The following is a 24,675-nucleotide window of genomic DNA, read 5'->3' as shown; positions in this document are numbered from 1 at the left end:
GTATTCTTCATTTATGGCTTCATGGACTATAACTGTTGTTGTGTTCTCTGTTGTTGACATATCTGTCTTTACATACAAAATAAAAAAATAAATAAAAATAAAACTAACTTTATTTTTTCTATCTTAAGGAAATTCACTGTTTTCATAGAGTTTTGGCGACTACGTTTTTTTACGTACTCGCTGTTCTTCACTGTTTTCATAGAGTTTTGGCGACTACGTTTTTTTACGTACTCGCTGTTCTTCACTGTTTTCATAGAGTTTTGGCGACTAAGTTTTTTTACCTACTCGCTGTTCTTCATGATTTTCGTACGGAATCTCTTCTCTCGGTTTTCCGAGGGAAGCAAGCATATGAGGAAATTCATGAAATTTGGTCATTTTTCAGCAAAAATATATTTTAGGTGAAGAGGTGAGATCTCACCTGTTTTTTCACCTAATTTTTCACCTCTTTTTTTCACAACCGTTTTACATGGTAAACGTTATTTTTACATTATGACACGAAGTGAAGGTTGACACTTCGTCAAAAAAATCCCTGAAATCATATCTTACATACAAAAAAATACAAAAAAATGACACTTTTTCATTAGATAACTGTTATTTTTTGACGAAGTGAACATTGACACTTCGTCAAAAAAATCCCTGAAATCATATCTTACATACAAAATAAAAAAATAAAATGACACTTTTTCATTAGATAACTGTTATTTTTTGACGAAGTGAACATTGACACTTCGTCAAAAAAATCCCTGAAATCATATCTTACATACAAAATAAAAAAATAAAACTAACTTTATTTTCTGACTTTCACAAAGACCAAAAATAAACGCTTTACATGTATTTTTCAGCAACTTCGTCAAATAATTTTATAGCTTTATCTATCTCATCTACTTCAAACGTTTCTTTACCTTTTATGGAGCACCATACATTTTCTCAAACTTTTCAAGTAGTTCTGTTTCTGCAGCTCTCATATCATTAACTAACACAACCTTGACTCTATTGACTGTACTGTCATATCTTAGAGTTATATTATATGTTCTTCCTATCTTATATCTTTTTGTATTGAAGTCCTTCGGTTTCTGAACGATGTAAAGTAAGCCTTCACTGCAACGTTCCGTATCGAATGAACCATATGTTATGAAGTTATATCCAACAACTGGGTCTAACCATAACAAAACTATTGGTATAAGACTTTTGTCTATAAGATATGCTGCAGTTCCATAGAATTTTACCGATATCATAAGCTCAGGATTTCTTGTCAAAATTTTCTGAGTAGAAGCATTTATAACCCAGTGGTTTGTTTTCTTTCCAAATGGAGATAAAATGTCTGACAAAGAATATTTGTTGTATTTCTTTGAGTATCTTACGTTTAAATCACCTATTCTAACCACTTTGGTGTCATTGTCTATCTTTCCAACTGTTTCAAACTCAATGTTTGACATATCTGTCTTTAAGTCTGCATAGTCGTTTCTCATACGTTCTATCTCTTTGACGGAGTAGTTATATTTCCTCATTGCTGCCTTACATTTTGAACATTGCGGGTTCATTTTTGCGTTATATTCTGAAACCTTACCTGCTAAAACAACTAAAGCGTCAATGGTTTTCTTCATCTCAAAAGCTGCTGGTTTTATCTGTTTGTTCCATACCTTCCCTCTTCTATCTTTATCTCTTATCTGCCATACACATTCAGCAACTAACGAAACAAAGTTGTCGTAGGTCTTAAATTCTTCAGATTTATATATGTCAGAAACATTCTTATATACCATGTCGCAATCTTTGTCCATAACCTTATGGTTGCAATGAAATCCTAGAAACTCAGAATTTACCTTACGAATGAACTTCTTTATTTCTACTGAGTCAGTTGCTTTGACTTCAATTTCGTCAAATTCAGGAATGGTTAGTTTTTGTTGCTGAATTTCAGGTAGTTTAGGCAAATGGTCGATGAGGTCCTGCATTTCATAAAGATACTGTTCATTTGTTTCATCTTTCGCACTACAGTCTAAATTACATGTTAAAAGTTCTTGCTTTATCTTCTGGATTTCTGTTTCAAAAGTATATGAAGAAGGAATGAAGCTTTTCATCTCTACTAACATAGATGTTGGATTCATGACTAACGAGTTTGGTGCTGTAGTTGTTTGAAGTGTTGTTGTGCCGATTGTTGACATTTTTATTTTTCTATACAAAATAAAAAAAATAAAAAAAATAAAACTAACTTTATTTTTTATTTCGGGAAAATTCATGAAAATTCAAGAGGTTAGAAAAAACAGGTGAAAAAACATTTACGAAGAAGTCTTGACAAAACATTTACGATGAAATCATGACAAAACATTTACGCTCATTACGATGAAGAAGTCTTGACAAAACATGTACGATGAAGTCATGACAAAACATGTACGATGAAGTCATGACAAAACATTTACGATGAAATCATGACACTTTTTCATTAGATAACTGTTATTTTTTGACGAAGTGAACATTGACACTTCGTCAAAAAAATCCCTGAAATCATATCTTACATACAAAAAAATACAAAAAAATGACACTTTTTCATTAGATAACTGTTATTTTTTGACGAAGTGAACATTGACACTTCGTCAAAAAAATCCCTGAAATCATATCTTACATACAAAATAAAAAAATAAAATGACACTTTTTCATTAGATAACTGTTATTTTTTGACGAAGTGAACATTGACACTTCGTCAAAAAAATCCCTGAAATCATATCTTACATACAAAAAAATACAAAATAAAACTAACTTTATTTTTTCTATCTTAAGGAAATTCATGAAAATTCATGAGGTGAAATGAGGGTAGAAAAGAGGTTAGATCTAACCTTCTACCCTAAATTATATTTTTGGGTCCTTTACGCTCATTACGAAGAAGTCATGACAAAACATTTACGAAGAAGTCTTGACAAAACATGTACGATGAAGTCATGACAAAACATATACGAAGAAGTCTTGACAAAACATTTACGATGAAATCATGAAAATTCAAGAGGGTAGAAAAGAGGTTAGATCTAACCTTCTACCCTAAATTATATTTTTTGGTCCGGGAACAACTTTCTCTCAATAGGGGCTGTAGCGTACTCTTTGCGTAAGCGGTTCAGACCTTCTTCGAACTCTTGGTCTCTCTTCGATTTGGACTGAGATTGGAATTGCTGGGGTGGAGCTTGCTGGAACATCCAAGGGTTGGGGAAGTAAGGCATAGGCAGAGGAGGGTAGTTCGGGAAGCCTTGTGGTGGGTAGTAACCTTGAGGTGGAAATTGGTAGTAATTTGGTGGAGGTACTTGCTGGAACTGAGGTTGCTGAGGAGACTGTTGTGGTTCTTTAGGTTCCTCTGGTTTGGGAATGGACTGGGTTGGTGGGACGTGGGACATTCGTTTGTGTCCTGTCGGAAGGAAGAACTTTTCCTGTCGGAAGGAAAATTTTTTCCTGTTGGAAGGAAGAACTTTTCCTGTCGGAAGGAAGAACTTTTCCTGTTGGAAGGAAAATTTTTTCCTGTTGGAAGGAAAAACTTTTTCTGAAGTTCGACCAAAAAGTTCTCAATTTTCGAAAATTTGAATGGTTTACGGACGGACAACTGGAAGAGTTCTTCCTGTCGGAAGGAAAATTTTTTCCTGTTGGAAGGAAAATTTTTTCCTGTTGTCGGGAAAATATTTTCCTGTCGGATGGAAGGACTCGGAATGCCAGAAGGATTTGACGAGGCAATTTACCTAATTTAAATAAACGACTGCGTAAAAGACTACTTGCGCAAGGTCATGAAGCCCAAGGTCAAGTTCACCACTATTTCTGGAAGGGCTGTCTTGAATCTCGAGACTTCGACCGAAATTCCAATTCAAATACCAGACGGGACAGCCTACGACGACATAAAGCAAGCAAAGAAGGAAGCCATTATAAAGTTCTTTGCCAAGCGTCCTTGGATACTACTTCCAAACAAGGAGAACCCCCTACCCCATATGAAATTGGCAATTCAGTCTCTCCTTCGCTTCTCGGGTCAACCATTCTACATAACCTGTGAAGGCGACATCCAACCAGTTCAGTAAACCTTAACGTTTAACTGCACTTTTTTATGTTTTTTGTGAAAGTGTCAAAAATAAATTGTTTTCATGAGTTTTCTACGATGTTAGAAAAAATGTTATTTTCTAATATCTTCACATTCAATACTTTTTCAGCACTTTTCCGTAGTTATATATGAAAGACAATTCGAGATAAAAGTCATAGTACAATGGAATAATATGTTGCACACCATTTGTTGTGAACCAAACTTGAAAGTCAGAGAAACTGTTACTAGGTGGTTCGTAGAATTTAGAAGCAAAGTCATAAAAGTCCTTACCAATACATAGAAAACTATTGTTGCTTGAACTGAAACTTGCATGACACATAACATTTTGAGGGTCAAACACGTTTCTATAAACTGTCAAATCTGCTGGTGGAAGTATAAATTGAAATGGACCATCTGGTGGTAATGGTTCGTTCTGGTTTAGTAACCGAAGAAATTGTGCCCAAGAACGTTTGTCTACTTTCCAAAATAAAAACTCTGTATCTCTTGGAGGGTTAATTTCAATCTTTTGAAATGAAACGGTGGAGTTCATCTTGTCATATTCTAGTTTCAGATAGTATGTTCCATTTAGTAAAGAGTCGTATTTTTCTTGAAATTCCCAATAATATTTGTTCATTTGAGTTTGAAAGTCATTTAGAGTTTTCTCAAGACTTTCGTCTGAACGAACTGTAAAGATTCTCATTTCGTCAAATTTGTCTATTAGACCATCAGAACCTTTATACTGCCCATGAAAATATACTGCGAACATAAATGCGTTAGTTCTATTTGAAAACAAAACTCTTCTAAATCCTATTGCCTTTGCATCTGAAGGACTTTGAAGCCAACGAATTGGATAGTCAAACCTGTATACTCGGGATGAAATTTCTTCATCTGAAATAGTCCTACCAGCATTTGTAAAGATATAGTCTAACGGTTTTGTATCTGCTACTTTTGTTCTTTGTTTTTCAACCTGAAGCATTTAATATATGTAAAAATATATTGTTTTAAAATGGTATGACATTTCATATTTCTCATCTAACAAACAAGTTTCCCAACGGTCTTCTCCAACAAACTCAGCGTACATTTCAAATAAAATTAAAAAATGTCACTTTTTAAAAAATAAATTTTTACTTCATGCAATGTTTTATTTCTGTGCCGTCTTCAAGTATGCCCCAATATTTCCTTTTCGATATTACATGAACTTCGGAAAATACCTTATCTAGCTTAAAACAGCCCATCTTTTCACTGACTAAACCCATTTCAATGAGTTTGTTGTACCCTTCTTCGTTCGTCATGAGTGCGTCAATGTTCTCATAGTAAACCACAACTTTCGATTTGACTTCGGAGAAGAATTTGTTGTAGTTGTCAAGGACTGCCTTTGCGAACTGAGGGTAAGACCAATGTTCGACAATAGGTTTTAATGTGGTTACTAAGCCACTTTGACCTTGAGTGAATTCGTACTTCAAAAAAAAAGGAGAAAACCTTTCAACAAAGTTGTCGACCTTCTCATAATGTTTACTCTTCATCTCTTGAGGTTTCTTAATGGAATATCCCCATGTCGAATTCATAAGCAATTTGAGTGTCATTGCAAGTTTGGGGTTTGAAGCTTTCCTAATATCATACAGTTGTTGTATGACTTTTCCAACTGTATAGTTCCTTCCCGGGAACTCACCATCTTCGTTTGGAATTCCAGTCGGAATATATTGGACAAACCTCATGTATGCAGCGTTAAGGTCGACATAGTATATCTTTTCGTTTGAGTCGAACTTGTCGCAACCAATTGGTCCAGTTTGTGGAAATTCAAGTGAGTCTCTTATCTTCTGAGAAACTTCTCCTGTTATCTCATAAACATCGTCGAAGCAACCTGTTTCATATAAAACCTTCTGACCTAACTCAGATGCTCTCAATACAATTTGACGTCAATTGGATGTCTCAATGGAAGTTTGTTTATAGCATCTTGAAGTTCTTGCAACCTCATTGGAAGTTCTTCTGGTTCAGGTTGGTATCCGAACAATCCAACTCCTTGTGGAATTGTGTACTTCTTTTGTACTAGAACTTTGTCTGGAACAACTTTTGGTCTTGCTAACAGTGAAAAGTTTGTTTCGTCTTTTGGTACAAAAGTTTCTGTCAGCTTGTCATCTGGAATTGGTTCCAACAAACCTTTCTCGAAAAGAATGTTTTACAGCTCTGACAATGTTGCACTTGCCTTTTCCGAACAATGGGTTTGTAAGACTTTCGTTCAACATGAAGTGGTTGTGGACAATTACAATCTTCAACCATGGTAAGTCTTTGTCAACAACATAGTCGTCATGTGAAGAACCTTTAGCTGTAGGTATGCTGACTCGGATATTGACATTTGCCAACGGTGCAATTTTTTGCCAATTGACCTCTGAGAATGTACCTTGTCTTCACACATGACTCAAGATACTTCATCTTCTCTTCTGTAACAAGACCAGAGTTCCTGAGACATGTAAGAATGCAAGGTTCATTGACAATTGTTTTCAATTGAATTGTAAATTCCATACCTTGTCAAGTCAATGTCAGACTTATTTATGAAGGGGAAGTATCCAGCATGTTGTCTGACTGCTTGAGGGTTAGGTTGGTACCATTCGAACTTGACACTTGCAATTCCTTCAATTGCATTCAAAATGTCTGAGTCGGAGTCAACCATTTGTTCTCTCTTTGTAGTCTTGAAAGCGTCAAGAAGCATTGCAGCTGTTGTGACATTGCCATGTGCATAGTAAATGTGACCATCCAAATCTGTTTATGGTCAATCTGAGATTGTATCCTTTCTTATTTCCATCTTGAATTGCAGCAAGTACTCCCATGAAGCCTTCTTTGTTCTTTCCTTCGTCAAAGTTTACTGTAAAGGTTCGACAGATGTAATTTGACTTCTAACTTCACGATACTTCTCATATGCATATCTTGTTCTTTCCATGGGAGCATGACCATCCTCTGCACTACCTTTTTTCCTTCTCAAAGGATGCAATTGTTCGTCATGTTTCCAGTAGAATCTGGCAAAGCCGTCGTGTCCTTCAACTTGAGGTTCACTAACATCGAAAGGCATGTCCATAAGACGTTCTTCTTCTAACCTCTCTAGTCTGTTTGGATAATTTGCACGTGCTGTTTCCAAATCCATTTCGTAGCGAAGACCAGACAATTTGTCATAGACTTTTATGGGTCTTCCCTTCCTATATTTAAACTTCTTCGAAACTCTCCAACCATATCTTTGCAACTCTGCTTTTATTCTAGCAGATTTTCTATCCATTCTATATGGGGGCATTTTTATAAAAAGAAAAAAAAATATTTTTTTCTTTACTTAACATAACCGCCTGCTGCCATAAGTCTTTGACGCCAACCATACCAGCTAATGAAGGTTGACTTGGTTTAGTTTCCAAACTAAACTTTGGTTTTGGTTTATCTTCAGTTTTTTGGTTTTTCTTCTTCTATCGGTTTTTCGTCACTTTTCGGTTTCTCTGACTTTTACTTCACTTGCAGGAACAGTTGTGTCGTCAACATCTTCATAAATATCATATGCCATTTGTTTTTGTTTCCTTTCAACTTTTTGTGTTTGTTGTAAAGTTTAGAATATTTCGACTCTAAGTCAATGAGATGTTCTATAATGAACTGTTGTCAGTGAAGTAAACTTTTCCATCTGTTGTCTCGAAAGCTCCTTCAGACTTCAATATTTTATTTGTGAGAGTCTGTTTCTTTTTTTGAGATACTTGCGTTCCATTTTTATGAAAAGTGACTTTGTAGTTAGGGTTTGTATTTCCAGACCTGGCACTTTCTATTATTGAATTTTTCTCTTCATCTGTAAGTTCTTTGACAGGTTTTGACAATGGTTCTGAACTTTTGTTTGTGGTGTCAAATCTACCGTTTCAACTTCTTCGGTCATTTCATCTCAGTAAAAAATTTTAGTTTGGTTTGTTTTCAACTGGTTGTTGTTGTTTTTTAAGTCGGTCTAAAACTTCCTGAGGTATAGGAAGAACTTGACAAACACGTGGTGTAACTGCTGGAAGCGACAAATCCATCTTGAACCCATTTGTCTCAATGCTGTATTGTTCATTTCATCTCAGTAAAAAACTTTACATTCCCCACGTTTGAGGCGGTTGAGGTTGGTTATTGTTTACCCATTGTTGTGCATGGTTATATCCTCTGTTAAAGAATCTTTCACCTTGGTCCATATAGTGTCCTGCTTGGTTATAGTAGTCATTTGCTTTGTTATAATAGTTTCCTGCTTGTCTTCCTACATTGTCCATCCATCCTTGAACTTTTCCTCTTGTTTCAGGATTTGGAATAAGATTTGTTGCATCTCGTGCTACATCCCAACCTTTCTGTACAGTTTGTATAATAGGTTGTGCTTTCTCTTTAAGTATACCTAATGTACTCAAAATCTTCCTTCCAACTCCAAATACACCTCTGGCTATTGTTCCCACTGCGGGCAAAAATCTGGATGCAACTCCTGCTAATGCGCCAAATAAACCCATTTTTATAGGATAAAAATGACGAATCCAAACAAGGACCCCTATGTTTCTAAAGCGACAAAGAAAGCACTCATGATAAAAATCTTTAGTTCAACACCAAATGCTTGGTTTATGGATATCTTGGAAAACATTCCGAGAGTTAGAACAGATGGACCACCATACTGGCTAATATTTGTCGGTCAAAACACAAGATACTGTGAAGCCATACCATTATGGTCCAAAAATATTTTAGATGTGAAAACTGCTTTGACAATATTCGTTGACAAATACCATCCAACAAAACTGACATCTGACTGTGAAAGTTCTTTCAAATCAGATGATGTAAAAAACTATCTGCGTTCAAAAAATGTAAACCAATATTTCATTGTCGACCAAAACCATTCTGCTCTTGGTGTCATTGACGGTTTGTATAAAAATGTTAAGAGACTTAAACCAACCACAAGGTGGTGAAGCAAATGAAATGTCATATGACGACAAATATAGACACTTCTCCATGGCAAAGATGAGACAAGTTTTAAATATTTACAATAGCCGTAAACAAAAAGGTTTGGGAAACCACTCCCCCGAAGAAATGAAAAACAACCCTGACTTAGAGAAAGACTATATATTTAATAATTTAGTCAAAAGAGACAAACAAGAAAGAATGCCGGGCTTCAAACTTCAGAAAGGTGACAAAGTAAAAATAGAAATACCTAAACGCGACCCATATGAAAATACTATTGACTATGACAACAATGGGAACCCGACAGGTACTCACATTCGTGTTCGTAAAAATAGAAGAAAGTATACAAGAGAATATTATGAAGTTTTAGGCAAACATGGCAAAATGTACACACTGCAAGCAGAAGATAAAACTACTATTGTCAGACCTCGTTTCAAACTTGTCAAAGTTCAAGGTGGTATACTTTCAAAGACAGTTCCTAACAAATATAAGACAACTCCTGACGAATATGCTAAAGAAGTTGAAAATGACGACTAAGCATTTCTATACCATGCGTAAACTGTCATGTAAGGTGGCATGTATTCTTTACTTTGTCCCGTTGTTTGCGTATATCCTGAAACGTGATGTGTATGGTTTCCTCCTCCCTCAGTGTTACTCCAGTAACAATTTATAGCAAACTTAACGTTGTCTTTAACATCATATCCTTTACCTTTTATCATTGCTGACCAATCCCAATATCTATGCTTATGCCAACCTGCTTGAGATGTACTTAAATCTATGTAGTGACTATGTGCAGGTAAATTTTCACCTGAAATCGTTTTACTTCCACCTGTTTCCTTTGAAGAGTTTGCACAATACAAAAACCTGTCGACTATTTGAGTCCAAGTTCCAAAACCCAGAACTGTTTCTGGATTTGTTGAGTTCATTGACGTATAAATAGAGCCTATAGGATATAATGTTTGAAGTATTTCTGTCTTTAATGTTTGAAGCTCTGTTTTGTCTGCTTTCTTGTCATATAAATCTTGAGCAGTGAATTTAGTATTATATTCATCCTTCATGACATAAACATCTTTACATCTAATGTTTCTCATCGTCGTTATGTCGTCATCCGATGTTAAACCTTGTGGAAAGTTAGGAGGTTTACAATATAATACATCCCCACCAGTTACGTCAGTTAGTATACATATCAAGGGTACGGCGGCACTGCACGCCTCCTTACCCATGATATGTGAATTTGACACTTTACAAAACCGTTAACGTATATTTTACAACACAAACAACAACACTAACTTAACCTTAAATATTTACAAAGCCGCCAACCACTTCACCTCACTAATGTAAAAAAAATAAACGTTCTCACTTACAAAAGGATTGCAACTCCTCCCATTGCTGTGCTTCATATAACAGCTCATAATCTTCTGACTCACTTTCTTCTTCATATAGGTCAAAATCACTGTCATAGTTTATACCTGTAAGTTTTGACAAAGCTAATGAAACACGCTTACCGTTTGTATCATATGCTTGTATAAACTTTCCATTATGCTTGTAGTCATAAACGCTCAAACTAACTTTACCCTTTCTCCCTCGTATCTGATAGAATGTATTTTCACGAGGAACGAAGAACAAATTCTTGAACTCATGACCGTTGTAGTTTGTTATCTCAATAGTTTTCGTCATTTATATAAAAATAAAATAAAAAATAAAATAAAAATAAACTTAAAATTAATGATATCACCACCCTCACACGTATGAAAACATAGCACAAAAATAAATTTAGGTGAAGAGGTGAAATCTCACCCGTTTTTTCACCTGTTTTTTCACCCTGTTGAATTCATTACTTTATAACTCTCTTCCTTTCTCCAACTCTTCTAACTTCTTCTTAAGTTCAGCAATGTTGTCCTCATGAAGTTTAATCTTTCTCAAAATTCCTTCTTTATCTAATGGTTGCTTTATCTTTCTAAACTGAACTCTACCATCCTTCATAGTATGAACGTAAAAACCTTCTGGAACCGCTCCTGATTTAATGTATTCTACCAAAAACTTTTGTTTCATTGCTTCAGTGACTTTAGTCGTCATTTCAATCAAATAAAAATTTTAATATTAAATAAAAATAACGTTATTTTTTCAGTAAGGAAACGCAGGAGTTTTACGATTTATTTGAGGAGTAGGTTCTGGTTTAAATGTTGGAGTCGGTTTAGGAGTTGACTTTTGAACAGGAGTTTGTACTTTCATAGGTTCAGGAGTCATTGAAGGTGTTGTTTGTGATGGTGTCGGAGTTTGTTTAACTTCAGCTACTTCAGTATTATTTACAACATTTGCTTTATTTCTTTTCAACATCATAACTGCTCCTGCTGTAGCTAGCAAACCTAGTGGGAGACCATATTTTATATAAGGACTTGACCAAATGCTATTTTTGACAGGAGCTGGTGGAACACCTAACCTTGGTGAGACTGCTCTTTGCCATTGTGCAGCTCGTAAGAAATATTCAATAGGTGCTCCATAATCGTTTGGTAAAGTTTGTTTCATAGATGGTGAAGGTTCACGAGAGCTTGATGAAGAACTCATTTATAAGCTTTAAAAATAAACGTTCATCCTTTATTCCTCACTGTCGTCCGTAGCTAAGTTATAGTCATCTAATCTTATTATTGGGATTCCATTAGCACGCACCTGAATGGCAAAGCAACAATCCTCATAAATCCAATAAGTGGCTTTGGTACATTTTCAGTTGCTAGTTCAATAGGTCCTTTAACAGACAATTTGTATGTTATTGGAGCAGTAGATGTTTGACCTTGCTGGAAGCAAAAGTCCACTTCTGTTGGAAAACCACATAAGAAATGTGTGTTGTCATAGCTATCCCATTTATGTTCCACACTACCATCATCCACCAATGACCTCATAACATCTTCATTAAATCCTATCATATCATTGTTTGTATTGCAGGCGTTCGCAACCATTTCATAAAATACAGGTCCATATGATTTTTCAGGTTCTGCAGGCATATTTCCATAAGCTCCCATGGAAAGCTGAAGATATTTAAACTTAGGGTTCTCAAAATTAACATAATAGTTGTCTTTCTTTCTAAATAGTGCCCAAATACTTTTAACATTAATAGGCGTATAAGCTGCTGTAAATGTTGCACTTGAACTATCTGTATTCTTTGAGAATGAACCGTCCATAGGAATCCAATCCATAACTTTAACAGGAAAACATAAAGCCTCGTTTGTATAATGTTCTACAAGTTCTGTATAAATGTTAGGGTCTAAAGAGAATGACTTTGGATGAATGAAACATTCATTAAAATCCATCTTTGTTCGAAATAGTTGCTGGGTTACAGTTGTAATAGTAACTGTTCCACTAGCTTCTACTGCCTTCGTTATCATAGTGAATGGTTCATTCCATGGAACAAATTTATTTGTCGGTGGATTTGAATCTGAAGCAAATGCAACTTTAAGAGTTGGATTGAAAGCAATGATATCATTTACAGATATAGATGTGCATTGTAAGGCGTCGCTACTGAACTTTACTTTAAGCTGAATGTTTCCTGCAAAAGCTGGAATAAATCGAATAGCTTCTAATGGAAGGAATCTTCTAACAGGAATTCTTAAACGAAGCTTAAAATCAAATGATTTTCCTGCTGTAATTGGACCGCTAACAATTTGTCCTGTTCTGCATGTTCCCGAATGACTCCATACATCTTCATGTCGAGTCTTTGAGAAAACATCTACTTTCTTTATTTGTTCGGTAGTTTGTGAGTTTGAAGTTATATATGCTTCTTCTCTTGCGTTGTCTTGAGAATATACGATACGACCATTTGCAAGGATTTGATATCCAGCAACTGCATAGAAAGCGTCATCGAAACCAATCCAAAATCCTGGTGGGTTTGTTTTATTGGAACCTGAACCAATTTCTTTATCTACAATAAATTGACCTTCCATTTTATACGTAATGAATGTATTGTAAAGGTCCAACATATTTTCACCAGGAGGTGAGAGATTGAATGTTACCCATGTGTTATCTTTAGCAGTTCCAGGTTGTGATGGAATCTTTGCGTCAGAATATTTTCTATTAGTGTCACCAATTTGAACTGCATTGTCTATGATATCGAAATATGAGCGAATCTGATGAATATGCTCTGCTGGAGTAAATTCGTTTAACTGTTCGTTCTGCATGTATTTACTTCAGATAAAAATATCTATTTACTTCATTATTCTCACTCTTCTTCTTGGTATTCGTGGTGGAAGTTGTTTCTTGACATTTTCAATGAACTGTACATTCTCTTTTGTCTCAACTTCTTTCACTGGCGGGTCAGGGTTCTTTGACTCGGTTTGTTTTTCAATGAAATTCACGAACTTTGCAATAAGCTCTTGGTTCGTTATTGAAAGAACATCTGGCTTCTTTTCTTCTGGTTCTTTTGGTGGCTCAGTTTGAACAGAAGGTTTTATATGGGCTTCGTGGACTTCACCCTTGCCATGCACCTTAATGTTGTCGCTTTCTGCATTCGCTAATGGAACCTTTCTTTTTCTTACATATATTTTACCATCTTTACTCTGACTTACATAATAGAAAGGATGTTGTATTCCTCTGGCGTCATTTAATATAATAGACTCTCGTTCTGATTTTGACAAGCTCATTTTACATCGGTTAAAGTTTTAATTTAGTTTTTTATCTACAGTCAAATGACTCAGACAAGCCCTACGGGACAAGACCCAAGGGGTCATAGATGTTGAAGCATTGAAGAAAGAAATTCGTGAACAAATTTTATCCGAACTGAAGGAACAAAAAACCAGAACAAAAGCCAGAGAGACCAAAGAGAAACTTAGTGAAAAAACTAGCTGCATTAGCTGCTGGAAGACAGAAGAACCCACGTTTGCTGGCGAAAAAAGCTAGAGAAGAAGCAAAAGCAAAGGAAGAACAAAAAGCTAAAGAAGCTGAAGCAAAGAAAGAGTAAATGGTTTATTTTTATCCAAACTAAATGTATAGACAAATACCTTTAACTGTTGCGTTCAGTAGTGAAAACCCTGACGTCAAAATAAAGGGGAACAGAGTAACGTTTAAGTTTCCAACAGACTGGATTGTGAACATAAATGAAGAGAAGTACATTGGCATAACATCTATGTATATAACACGTGCTTTCAGAAAGGTTGACTTTATACTTCAAGTCGAGATAGAAAATGACGAACAGTCTTTAAGCGCCCAAAACATTCACATATACAAATACTTTAAAGACGATACAACATTGTTGCAATGTATGATTTCATTTAATGAGATGTTCGAGAAAAAGTTCAACATTGAAGTACAAACTTTACAGCCTTTACGTGAGTTTCTTGCACAACTGAAAGAAGAAGGTAGTCAGCCACAACTTATAGACTTTCATTATGAATTTAATGAAAATGAAGATGGAACTCAATGACTGTCAATTCATTGTATTCTCACCATTCAATGAAGTCGCTAAAGAGAAAAAAAATCCATTACGTATAAGATTTCAAATCTCTGAACCAAATGATGATTTTAAGAATGTTTTCAATTATGATGCAATGCTTCCGAGGAAAAATGAATTTTCAAAGATTGTAACACTGGCATTTGGGATAGAAAGCAAGCAATACTTTACTCTAATATAGTCAAAGGCGTTGAAAATGAGTTCATTGGTCATACAAGAACTTCACCACTTCCTAACCCTAAATACTATAAATTAACTGGCTTCAATCGTGAGTTTTGGATAGACATGTTTCTTCACTCATGACCATAAATGTCCAGTGTTCTTACCTCCAGACCATAAGGACTGTCTCTACATTGAAGCACAACTCTTAAACTCTACCATCGCAGTATTGTAAAATCTACGCTAGCTTTATTTTTATCACGAATGACCTCATTGCTGACAAAAATAAGCCGCTAGCGGCAAGGGCGAAGCCCATGACCTCAGAACTTCAACTCAAAGAGTCCGGAGACAAAGTCTCATGGTTTTTAGGTTATTCAATAATTAATTAATTTTGAAGAACCGAAGGTGCTACCATGCTACCATGTGCTACCAGGTCATTTAACTTCTATGAAAAAGTGTGACAACACGACATTTTGACAACAACACAGGAGGAAGGTAGTTATTAATTAATTTTGAAGAACCGAAGGTGCTACCATGCTACCATGTGCTACCAGGTCATTTTGACACAACACAGAGGAAGGTAGTTATTAATTAATTTTGAATAACCGAAGGTGCTACATGCTACCATGTGCTACCAGGTCATTTAACTTCTATGAAAAAGTGTGACAACACGACATTTTGACAACACAGCAGGAAATAAACTTCTTCATCGTAAATGTTTTGTCATGACTTCTTCATCGTAAATGTTTTGTCATGACTTCTTCTTCGTAAATGTTTTTGTCATGAATTTTCCCGAAATAAAATATATTTTAGTTTTTTAAAAAAATATATTTTATTTTGTATGTAAAGACAGATGTACGCTGAACTTGTTGGTCAAAATGTATGGAAAGAATGTTTACAAGATGAAGAGTATGAAATTCACTGTTCTGAGCCTTTTGAAATAAGGAAGAAAGAAACCAAGAGAATTATACATGAATATAACAGAGGAACAGGTTATATTTGTGTAACATTAAACCTCAAAAAGTACCAAAAACATGTTCTCATAGCTACTCATTTTATTTCCAATCCGAACAATTTACCGTGTGTGGACCATATAAACCATCAAAGAGACGACAACAGAATCTCAAACCTTCGTTGGTGTTCTAGATCTGAAAACAATAGAAATAAAAGCAAGTATGGTGATATAGTTTATGAGTTCGTTGATGAAATATCTGACGAAGCAATTGAAATAAACTCTTATGGAAAGCATGACTTAGAGTTCTACTACTATGTTGAGAATGAGGACGCATTCTATTACTATACAGGAGTTAACTATAGAAAAATGCATGTTTGTTTCCTAAAATCAGGAATTGCATATGTTACTTTGACGGATACTGAAGGAAAGAAAGTTCAAGTTCGTTTAAACGTTTTCAAGAGGTTATATGATATTCAGTTTTGAACCATGAATTTTCATGAATTTCCTTAAGACAGAAAAATAAAGTTAGTTTTAAAATTATTTTTATTTTTTTATTCCTAGATAAATGACAGCAACAAACAACAACAGCAACTATATCGTTTCTGATGAAAAAGTTATTGATTCATTAGCTGAGGAATTAGTTGTGGCAGAAACTAAAACCCTCAACGAAAGAATTGGTGAAAACAGGATTGATTTACATAACTACCTCAAACATGATGGAGGAAGAGGAAGGAAAACTGGTATGGCTTTATTAGTAAATAAAATATCAAATTTAACGATTATAGATGTTGATATCAATAAATCGTACAATGATGAACTTAAAGAAACAGTTAGAAAAGACATTTTATCAAAACTTTCGGATAAAGATGTTATCGTTAAAACCGCTTCAGGAGGTCTTCACATTTATTGCAACACTAATTTCTTCTATGCAGTTTCGAACAGAATGATTAAATGTTATTCCTGCAATGATTATGATATTGATATCATGACTTCTATGGATGATTCAAAGCGTTCTTTAGTGGTTATGGCTGATTCAAGAGTTCGCAAGAATGCAACAGAACCAATCAATACATACTCATTCATTCGTGGAAGTTATGACTCAACATTAACCAGAACAGTAAACGATATATTAAATGATTTGAATATTAAGGTAAGAGTTGAACAGAAGAACGAAGAAATAAAGACTATCATGAATGAAAACAAAGATGTAAACATTGACGATAAACTAGCTCAGAGCATAGTTGATGGCATCTGTGATTTTGAAGTACATAATGACGGTGGAAACATGAATTTAGAAAAAGAAAGTTACATTATTCACACTGTTTCAAGCTATTAATTCGTTACCTAATCATTTAATTAATGAAGCATACGATAACGTTTATAACTTCTGCAGTTTAACAGAAAATGCAAAAAGTAATTTTGAAAAAGCACGTAGTAGATATGCACATTTAATGACTTCTCCATTTGTTTTAGTGAAGATTCTAAAACTTTCAAAAGGAATATTATGATGAATATGTTTTACCTTTATTACGTAAGCCAAAAATAACATTTGATATCAAACTTGATGACTCGTTTTTGATAACAGATATTAGACGCAAGGCTGAAAATCATCAGTATAAAAACAGTTCTGAAGTAATTGAGGATTTATCACGTGTAATCCGTTTTGTAGATTGTGGAAATAAATATTTCATTCAAAAGGACTATAATATCCACGACAAAATGAATCAAATATCATTTGTTCTTCAGTCAAACATGAAAGAGTCACTCAAAATGATTAAATTATTTAAAGAAGAAGGTAAAACCATAACAGCATGGGATGTACTACTAAATCAATTGTCTTCATTAACCGTTAAGGGTGTTTGCTTTAAATCTGATTCCCCAGATGTTTTCTCAACGTTTCAAGGTTATAAATACAACGTTCTCGAAAAACCAGATTACTCAAAAATTGAGATGTTTATGAATTTCATTAAAGAAGCCATTTGTGATAATAACGATGAAGTGTATAAATACCTTCTCGGCTGGATTGCATCAATGATTCAACATCCCGGAATCAAGAATGAAACAGCAATTATTTTGAAAGGACTTCAGGGAACAGGTAAAAACAGATTTACAGACATTATTTCTGAACTTCTCGCTGGTTATTCATGTAAAAACATTACCGAAATAAGTGAGCTAACGGGTAATTTCAATTCAGTAGTTGAAAATAAAATGTTTCTTGTACTTAATGAACTCAAGAATGTAGGTGAAGACAGACTCGCAAACTTCAACGCTTTGAAATCAATTATAACGGATAATGAGATTAGAATTAATGAAAAGAATCAACCCAGAAGAACAGCACAGAACGTTGCAAACTTCATTTTCGTAACTAACAACGTCTACCCTGTCAAAATTGAAGTTGGAGACAGAAGATACGTAGTTTTAAGAGTTAATGGTAAATTCAAGGGTCAATTTGATTACTTCAAGAATTTAATGGATTCATGCACAAAGGAATTTTATGATAATTTACTGACGTATTTTATGCAATATGACCTTTCATCATTTAATGTACGAATCATACCGATGACTGAAGCCAAACAAGATTTAATTGAATTATCATCAAATCCTTTAGATGTATGGATAAATACACATTATGATGAATTGTGTGCAGGTATGACGTGTGAAAATGCTCTATTCTGCAAACCATCAGACATGAAAGACAAAAACTTTCAAATGAGTATTAAGGATAAATGTGATAGGAAACATAGAAGAATAGACGGTAAACAAACATGGTATTATGTTTTGAAAGAAGAAATGAAAGGATTATATAAACAGGTTGAACCAAACGATAATGAGGAATCATTTACTGATGATGAAATACCTGTAAATGAGCCGCTAACGGACTCTTTGAGTCCTGAAGGTCTTTCAGACCGAAGCGGCGAGACCTGAAGGTCTAGCTTTATAAAGTATGATTGGAATTTATTTTTGCATTAATCCTGCTGTGTTGTCAAAATGTCGTGTTGTCACACTTTTTCATAGAAGTTAAATGACCTGGTAGCACATGGTAGCATGGTAGCACCTTCGGTTATTCAAAAATAATTAATAACTACCTTCCTCCTGAACTGTTGTCAAAATGTCATGAAAATATAACAAGCATAACGAGGTGAAGCCCACATTGCTACAGCATTTACTAAAAGTCTATGAACATAATAACCTTTCAAACCAGGAGCCAAATTCTTGCGATTTTCGTACGGAATCTCTTCCCTCGGTTTTCCGAGGGAAGCAATCATATGAGGAAATTCTTCTAAAAGTTCTTTTGCCTGTTGGTTTTCAAACCAATGATATGCTTGCTTTGTAGAACGAAGAGCGTTCATTATACTTTGCATTTGATACATATCATCTTTGACTGAACGAATGAGACGTAACTGTTTGTTATACTGTATGTATTCGTATTCTTCATTTATGGCTTCATGAACGATAGCAGTTGTTGTGTTCTCTAATGTTGACATATCTGTCTTTACATACAGGATAAAAAAATAAATAAAATAAAAACTAACTTTATTTTTCTGTGTTAAACACTATTTCTTCACAACATTAAATTTTATCCTGTATGAAATGACTTTAAAAAGATTATTGACTGACTTCGAATACTATCTCATTGACGCACTGACAGACCCTCAAAACTGTGTTGAAAGTTCTTTAAGCTTTAAGATTGAAGGTACGACGCATTTTGTCTTCACTTACGTATTGAAAGAATATGACCGTTATCATAACGAAGTGAATCAAACACTAATAAAATTTGTAGATAAAAAATTGGTTAACAATGAATATTTTAAACGTGAAGACCCAAACACTGCTGGAGATGATGAAGAATACAGACAAGCTATTGAAAAAAATAACGCAAGATTAGATGCAATAGAAAAGAATTTTAATGAATGTCTTACAAACACGTATGAATATCTTATGCGGTGGGAAGCTAGATGGAAATAAATTTACGTCAAATATGCAATTTATAATATCTTATGTCGACAGGCTACGTAGCACAGTGGTCTAAGGTGGTGTTATGGAGGGGTCAGAGTCTGTGGTTCGAACCGCGACAGCGCCGTATTTTCTTATTTTCTTTGTTTGTCTTGTTTGTCTTGTTTGTCGTGAATAAAAAGTGTCATAAAAGTGCTCTATCTTCCACGGGAATAAATAAAAAATTTACTTTATTTCTTCTTTATTTCTTTGTTCCCGTGGAAGAAGGGTTTTTGCCGTTTTTTCTCAGCCGAAATCAACGATTTTTTCATTTTTGGAATCCTTAGCGAATGAGGAATCTTTTCTCTCGTGGAAGCTTTGTCATAACTTCTTCGTAAATGCTTTTGTCATAACTTCTTCGTAAATGAGTGTAAATGACCAAAAATATAATTTAGGTGAGAGGTGAGATATCACCCGTTTTTTCACCTGTTTTCTCACCTCTTTTTTCACAAGCGTTTCACATGAATTGTACGATGTATATTTGAAATTCTAAACAATTTCGTAGCTTCTATTTCTTCTGTCAGTACATCGAATGTTTTAACAATGCCGAAAGTTTCTTTATACTTCTTCTTGACGTCAGATAGAAGGAAATCTTCTGCTGTTGGATAATTTTTATTAAGAAATTCTAACATGTTCATTTTATCTTCTGCTGGCTTTTCTGCTTCTTTCTTTAAGTCTGCATAGTCGTTTCGCATTCTTTCTATCTCTTTGACGGAGTAGTTATATTTCCTCATTGCTGCTTTACATTTTGAACATTGTGGGTTCATTTTTGCGTTATATTCTGAAACCTTACCTGCTAGAACAACTAAAGCGTCAATGGTTTTCTTTAACTCAAACATAGCGGGTCTTATTTGTTCATTAGTTAGTATACATATCAAGGGTACGGCGGCACTGCACGCCTCCTTACCCATGATATGTGAATTTGACACTTTACAAAACCGTTAACGTATATTTTACAACACAAACAACAACACTAACTTAACCTTAAATATTTACAAAGCCGCCAACCACTTCACCTCACTAATGTAAAAAAAATAAACGTTCTCACTTACAAAAGGATTGCAACTCCTCCCATTGCTGTGCTTCATATAACAGCTCATAATCTTCTGACTCACTTTCTTCTTCATATAGGTCAAAATCACTGTCATAGTTTATACCTGTAAGTTTTGACAAAGCTAATGAAACACGCTTACCGTTTGTATCATATGCTTGTATAAACTTTCCATTATGCTTGTAGTCATAAACGCTCAAACTAACTTTACCCTTTCTCCCTCGTATCTGATAGAATGTATTTTCACGAGGAACGAAGAACAAATTCTTGAACTCATGACCGTTGTAGTTTGTTATCTCAATAGTTTTCGTCATTTATATAAAAATAAAATAAAAAATAAAATAAAAATAAACTTAAAATTAATGATATCACCACCCTCACACGTATGAAAACATAGCACAAAAATAAATTTAGGTGAAGAGGTGAAATCTCACCCGTTTTTTCACCTGTTTTTTCACCCTGTTGAATTCATTACTTTATAACTCTCTTCCTTTCTCCAACTCTTCTAACTTCTTCTTAAGTTCAGCAATGTTGTCCTCATGAAGTTTAATCTTTCTCAAAATTCCTTCTTTATCTAATGGTTGCTTTATCTTTCTAAACTGAACTCTACCATCCTTCATAGTATGAACGTAAAAACCTTCTGGAACCGCTCCTGATTTAATGTATTCTACCAAAAACTTTTGTTTCATTGCTTCAGTGACTTTAGTCGTCATTTCAATCAAATAAAAATTTTAATATTAAATAAAAATAACGTTATTTTTTCAGTAAGGAAACGCAGGAGTTTTACGATTTATTTGAGGAGTAGGTTCTGGTTTAAATGTTGGAGTCGGTTTAGGAGTTGACTTTTGAACAGGAGTTTGTACTTTCATAGGTTCAGGAGTCATTGAAGGTGTTGTTTGTGATGGTGTCGGAGTTTGTTTAACTTCAGCTACTTCAGTATTATTTACAACATTTGCTTTATTTCTTTTCAACATCATAACTGCTCCTGCTGTAGCTAGCAAACCTAGTGGGAGACCATATTTTATATAAGGACTTGACCAAATGCTATTTTTGACAGGAGCTGGTGGAACACCTAACCTTGGTGAGACTGCTCTTTGCCATTGTGCAGCTCGTAAGAAATATTCAATAGGTGCTCCATAATCGTTTGGTAAAGTTTGTTTCATAGATGGTGAAGGTTCACGAGAGCTTGATGAAGAACTCATTTATAAGCTTTAAAAATAAACGTTCATCCTTTATTCCTCACTGTCGTCCGTAGCTAAGTTATAGTCATCTAATCTTATTATTGGGATTCCATTAGCACGCACCTGAATGGCAAAGCAACAATCCCTCATAAATCCAATAAGTGGCTTTGGTACATTTTCAGTTGCTAGTTCAATAGGTCCTTTAACAGACAATTTGTATGTTATTGGAGCAGTAGATGTTTGACCTTGCTGGAAGCAAAAGTCCACTTCTGTTGGAAAACCACATAAGAAATGTGTGTTGTCATAGCTATCCCATTTATGTTCCACACTACCATCATCCACCAATGACCTCATAACATCTTCATTAAATCCTATCATATCATTGTTTGTATTGCAGGCTTCGCAACCATTTCATAAAATACAGGTCCATATGATTTTTCAGGTTCTGCAGGCATATTTCCATAAGCTCCCATGGAAAGCTGAAGATATTTAAACTTAGGGTTCTCAAAATTAACATAATAGTTGTCTTTCTTTCTAAATAGTGCCCAAATACTTTTAACATTAATAGGCGTATAAGCTGCTGTAAATGTTGCACTTGAACTATCTGTATTCTTTGAGAATGAACCGTCCATAGGAATCCAATCCATAACTTTAACAGGAAAACATAAAGCCTCGTTTGTATAATGTTCTACAAGTTCTGTATAAATGTTAGGGTCTAAAGAGAATGACTTTGGATGAATGAAACATTCATTAAAATCCATCTTTGTTCGAAATAGTTGCTGGGTTACAGTTGTAATAGTAACTGTTCCACTAGCTTCTACTGCCTTCGTTATCATAGTGAATGGTTCATTCCATGGAACAAATTTATTTGTCGGTGGATTTGAATCTGAAGCAAATGCAACTTTAAGAGTTGGATTGAAAGCAATGATATCATTTACAGATATAGATGTGCATTGTAAGGCGTCGCTACTGAACTTTACTTTAAGCTGAATGTTTCCTGCAAAAGCTGGAATAAATCGAATAGCTTCTAATGGAAGGAATCTTCTAACAGGAATTCTTAAACGAAGCTTAAAATCAAATGATTTTCCTGCTGTAATTGGACCGCTAACAATTTGTCCTGTTCTGCATGTTCCCGAATGACTCCATACATCTTCATGTCGAGTCTTTGAGAAAACATCTACTTTCTTTATTTGTTCGGTAGTTTGTGAGTTTGAAGTTATATATGCTTCTTCTCTTGCGTTGTCTTGAGAATATACGATACGACCATTTGCAAGGATTTGATATCCAGCAACTGCATAGAAAGCGTCATCGAAACCAATCCAAAATCCTGGTGGGTTTGTTTTATTGGAACCTGAACCAATTTCTTTATCTACAATAAATTGACCTTCCATTTTATACGTAATGAATGTATTGTAAAGGTCCAACATATTTTCACCAGGAGGTGAGAGATTGAATGTTACCCATGTGTTATCTTTAGCAGTTCCAGGTTGTGATGGAATCTTTGCGTCAGAATATTTTCTATTAGTGTCACCAATTTGAACTGCATTGTCTATGATATCGAAATATGAGCGAATCTGATGATATGCTCTGCTGGAGTAAATTCGTTTAACTGTTCGTTCTGCATGTATTTACTTCAGATAAAAATATCTATTTACTTCATTATTCTCACTCTTCTTCTTGGTATTCGTGGAAGTTGTTTCTTGACATTTTCAATGAACTGTACATTCTCTTTTGTCTCAACTTCTTTCACTGGCGGGTCAGGGTTCTTTGACTCGGTTTGTTTTTCAATGAAATTCACGAACTTTGCAATAAGCTCTTGGTTCGTTATTGAAAGAACATCTGGCTTCTTTTCTTCTGGTTCTTTTGGTGGCTCAGTTTGAACAGAAGGTTTTATATGGGCTTCGTGGACTTCACCCTTGCCATGCACCTTAATGTTGTCGCTTTCTGCATTCGCTAATGGAACCTTTCTTTTTCTTACATATATTTTACCATCTTTACTCTGACTTACATAATAGAAAGGATGTTGTATTCCTCTGGCGTCATTTAATATAATAGACTCTCGTTCTGATTTTGACAAGCTCATTTTACATCGGTTAAAGTTTTAATTTAGTTTTTTATCTACAGTCAAATGACTCAGACAAGCCCTACGGACAAGACCCAAGGGGTCATAGATGTTGAAGCATTGAAGAAAGAAATTCGTGAACAAATTTTATCCGAACTGAAGGAACAAAAACCAGAACAAAAGCCAGAGAGACCAAAGAGAAAACTTAGTGAAAAACAACTAGCTGCATTAGCTGCTGGAAGACAGAAGAACCCACGTTTGCTGGCGAAAAAAGCTAGAGAAGAAGCAAAAGCAAAGGAAGAACAAAAAGCTAAAGAAGCTGAAGCAAAGAAAGAGTAAATGGTTTATTTTTATCCAAACTAAATGTATAGACAAATACCTTTAACTGTTGCGTTCAGTAGTGAAAACCCTGACGTCAAAATAAAGGGGAACAGAGTAACGTTTAAGTTTCCAACAGACTGGATTGTGAACATAAATGAAGAGAAGTACATTGGCATAACATCTATGTATATAACACGTGCTTTCAGAAAGGTTGACTTTATACTTCAAGTCGAGATAGAAAATGACGAACAGTCTTTAAGCGCCCAAAACATTCACATATACAAATACTTTAAAGACGATACAACATTGTTGCAATGTATGATTTCATTTAATGAGATGTTCGAGAAAAAGTTCAACATTGAAGTACAAACTTTACAGCCTTTACGTGAGTTTCTTGCACAACTGAAAGAAGAAGGTAGTCAGCCACAACTTATAGACTTTCATTATGAATTTAATGAAAATGAAGATGGAACTCATGACTGTCAATTCATTGTATTCTCACCATTCAATGAAGTCGCTAAAGAGAAAAAAAATCCATTACGTATAAGATT

The 24,675-nt window shown here is 34.7% G+C and overlaps 17 protein-coding genes and 5 pseudogenes across 22 annotated transcripts, besides 2 other annotated features; 5 read left to right on the top strand and 17 right to left on the bottom strand.

Moving 5' to 3' along the window:
• Nucleotides 1-10,170: part of a mobile genetic element that runs on past the window's edge.
• On the bottom strand, nt 979-2,159 carry TVAGG3_0420210 (organellar and viral DNA polymerase type B; the record flags this gene model as incomplete). The annotated part of the gene is made up of 1 exon (XM_051233411.1): nt 979-2,159. A coding segment is annotated over one exon (1,181 nt), but the record flags the coding sequence as incomplete, so codon positions are not given.
• On the bottom strand, nt 3,178-3,374 carry TVAGG3_0420200 (uncharacterized protein; the record flags this gene model as incomplete). The annotated part of the gene is made up of 1 exon (XM_051233410.1): nt 3,178-3,374. A coding segment is annotated over one exon (197 nt), but the record flags the coding sequence as incomplete, so codon positions are not given.
• On the bottom strand, nt 4,155-5,015 carry TVAGG3_0420190 (uncharacterized protein; the record flags this gene model as incomplete). The annotated part of the gene is made up of 1 exon (XM_051233409.1): nt 4,155-5,015. The coding sequence occupies one exon, from the start codon at nt 5,013-5,015 to the stop codon at nt 4,155-4,157; it is 861 nt and encodes a 286-aa protein (XP_051103139.1).
• On the bottom strand, nt 5,164-5,622 carry TVAGG3_0420180 (DNA/RNA polymerases family; the record flags this gene model as incomplete). Its single annotated transcript, XM_051233408.1, has 1 exon — nt 5,164-5,622. The coding sequence occupies one exon, from the start codon at nt 5,620-5,622 to the stop codon at nt 5,164-5,166; it is 459 nt and encodes a 152-aa protein (XP_051103138.1).
• Nucleotides 6,847-7,304, bottom strand: TVAGG3_0420170 (annotated as a pseudogene). The gene has a single exon. A coding segment is annotated over exon 1 (458 nt).
• On the bottom strand, nt 8,125-8,526 carry TVAGG3_0420160 (uncharacterized protein; the record flags this gene model as incomplete). The annotated part of the gene is made up of 1 exon (XM_051233407.1): nt 8,125-8,526. One exon carries the CDS (start codon nt 8,524-8,526, stop codon nt 8,125-8,127), a length of 402 nt encoding a protein of 133 aa, XP_051103137.1.
• A 151-nt stretch (nt 10,171-10,321) lies between the features above and the next one.
• On the bottom strand, nt 10,322-10,642 carry TVAGG3_0420140 (uncharacterized protein; the record flags this gene model as incomplete). The annotated part of the gene is made up of 1 exon (XM_051233406.1): nt 10,322-10,642. The coding sequence occupies one exon, from the start codon at nt 10,640-10,642 to the stop codon at nt 10,322-10,324; it is 321 nt and encodes a 106-aa protein (XP_051103136.1).
• Nucleotides 10,643-10,804: 162 nt separating this feature from the next.
• TVAGG3_0420130 (uncharacterized protein) lies at nt 10,805-11,041 on the bottom strand (the record flags this gene model as incomplete). Its single annotated transcript, XM_051233405.1, has 1 exon — nt 10,805-11,041. One exon carries the CDS (start codon nt 11,039-11,041, stop codon nt 10,805-10,807), a length of 237 nt encoding a protein of 78 aa, XP_051103135.1.
• Nucleotides 11,042-11,089: 48 nt separating this feature from the next.
• TVAGG3_0420120 (repellent protein 1 family) lies at nt 11,090-11,530 on the bottom strand (the record flags this gene model as incomplete). Its single annotated transcript, XM_051233404.1, has 1 exon — nt 11,090-11,530. One exon carries the CDS (start codon nt 11,528-11,530, stop codon nt 11,090-11,092), a length of 441 nt encoding a protein of 146 aa, XP_051103134.1.
• Nucleotides 11,531-11,560: 30 nt separating this feature from the next.
• TVAGG3_0420110 lies at nt 11,561-13,134 on the bottom strand (annotated as a pseudogene). The gene has a single exon. A coding segment is annotated over exon 1 (1,574 nt).
• Nucleotides 13,135-13,161: 27 nt separating this feature from the next.
• On the bottom strand, nt 13,162-13,596 carry TVAGG3_0420100 (uncharacterized protein; the record flags this gene model as incomplete). Its single annotated transcript, XM_051233403.1, has 1 exon — nt 13,162-13,596. One exon carries the CDS (start codon nt 13,594-13,596, stop codon nt 13,162-13,164), a length of 435 nt encoding a protein of 144 aa, XP_051103133.1.
• A 2,863-nt stretch (nt 13,597-16,459) lies between these two features.
• TVAGG3_0420090 lies at nt 16,460-17,282 on the top strand (annotated as a pseudogene). The gene has a single exon. A coding segment is annotated over exon 1 (823 nt).
• Nucleotides 17,283-18,075: 793 nt separating this feature from the next.
• On the top strand, nt 18,076-18,441 carry TVAGG3_0420080 (uncharacterized protein; the record flags this gene model as incomplete). Its single annotated transcript, XM_051233402.1, has 1 exon — nt 18,076-18,441. One exon carries the CDS (start codon nt 18,076-18,078, stop codon nt 18,439-18,441), a length of 366 nt encoding a protein of 121 aa, XP_051103132.1.
• Nucleotides 18,442-18,620: 179 nt separating this feature from the next.
• Nucleotides 18,621-19,001, bottom strand: TVAGG3_0420070 (KilA, N-terminal/APSES-type HTH, DNA-binding family; the record flags this gene model as incomplete). Its single annotated transcript, XM_051233401.1, has 1 exon — nt 18,621-19,001. The coding sequence occupies one exon, from the start codon at nt 18,999-19,001 to the stop codon at nt 18,621-18,623; it is 381 nt and encodes a 126-aa protein (XP_051103131.1).
• Nucleotides 19,002-19,048: 47 nt separating this feature from the next.
• On the top strand, nt 19,049-19,479 carry TVAGG3_0420060 (annotated as a pseudogene). The gene has a single exon. A coding segment is annotated over exon 1 (431 nt).
• Nucleotides 19,480-19,955: 476 nt separating this feature from the next.
• On the bottom strand, nt 19,956-20,348 carry TVAGG3_0420050 (organellar and viral DNA polymerase type B; the record flags this gene model as incomplete). The annotated part of the gene is made up of 1 exon (XM_051233400.1): nt 19,956-20,348. The coding sequence occupies one exon, from the start codon at nt 20,346-20,348 to the stop codon at nt 19,956-19,958; it is 393 nt and encodes a 130-aa protein (XP_051103130.1).
• Nucleotides 20,349-20,369: 21 nt separating this feature from the next.
• Nucleotides 20,370-24,675: part of a mobile genetic element that runs on past the window's edge.
• TVAGG3_0420040 (uncharacterized protein) lies at nt 20,554-20,874 on the bottom strand (the record flags this gene model as incomplete). The annotated part of the gene is made up of 1 exon (XM_051233399.1): nt 20,554-20,874. The coding sequence occupies one exon, from the start codon at nt 20,872-20,874 to the stop codon at nt 20,554-20,556; it is 321 nt and encodes a 106-aa protein (XP_051103129.1).
• TVAGG3_0420030 (uncharacterized protein) lies at nt 21,037-21,273 on the bottom strand (the record flags this gene model as incomplete). Its single annotated transcript, XM_051233398.1, has 1 exon — nt 21,037-21,273. One exon carries the CDS (start codon nt 21,271-21,273, stop codon nt 21,037-21,039), a length of 237 nt encoding a protein of 78 aa, XP_051103128.1.
• TVAGG3_0420020 (repellent protein 1 family) lies at nt 21,322-21,762 on the bottom strand (the record flags this gene model as incomplete). Its single annotated transcript, XM_051233397.1, has 1 exon — nt 21,322-21,762. One exon carries the CDS (start codon nt 21,760-21,762, stop codon nt 21,322-21,324), a length of 441 nt encoding a protein of 146 aa, XP_051103127.1.
• On the bottom strand, nt 21,793-22,808 carry TVAGG3_0420010 (annotated as a pseudogene). Its single transcript has one exon. A coding segment is annotated over exon 1 (1,016 nt).
• Nucleotides 23,870-24,142, top strand: TVAGG3_0420000 (uncharacterized protein; the record flags this gene model as incomplete). The annotated part of the gene is made up of 1 exon (XM_051233396.1): nt 23,870-24,142. The coding sequence occupies one exon, from the start codon at nt 23,870-23,872 to the stop codon at nt 24,140-24,142; it is 273 nt and encodes a 90-aa protein (XP_051103126.1).
• On the top strand, nt 24,167-24,671 carry TVAGG3_0419990 (uncharacterized protein; the record flags this gene model as incomplete). The annotated part of the gene is made up of 1 exon (XM_051233395.1): nt 24,167-24,671. A coding segment is annotated over one exon (505 nt), but the record flags the coding sequence as incomplete, so codon positions are not given.

This window comes from Trichomonas vaginalis, chromosome V, assembly GCF_026262505.1.
Source record: "Trichomonas vaginalis G3 chromosome V, whole genome shotgun sequence".
Lineage (NCBI taxonomy): Eukaryota > Parabasalia > Trichomonadida > Trichomonadidae > Trichomonas > Trichomonas vaginalis.
Note: the sequence above shows the minus strand (reverse complement) of the source record. Positions and strands in the feature narration are given on the sequence as shown.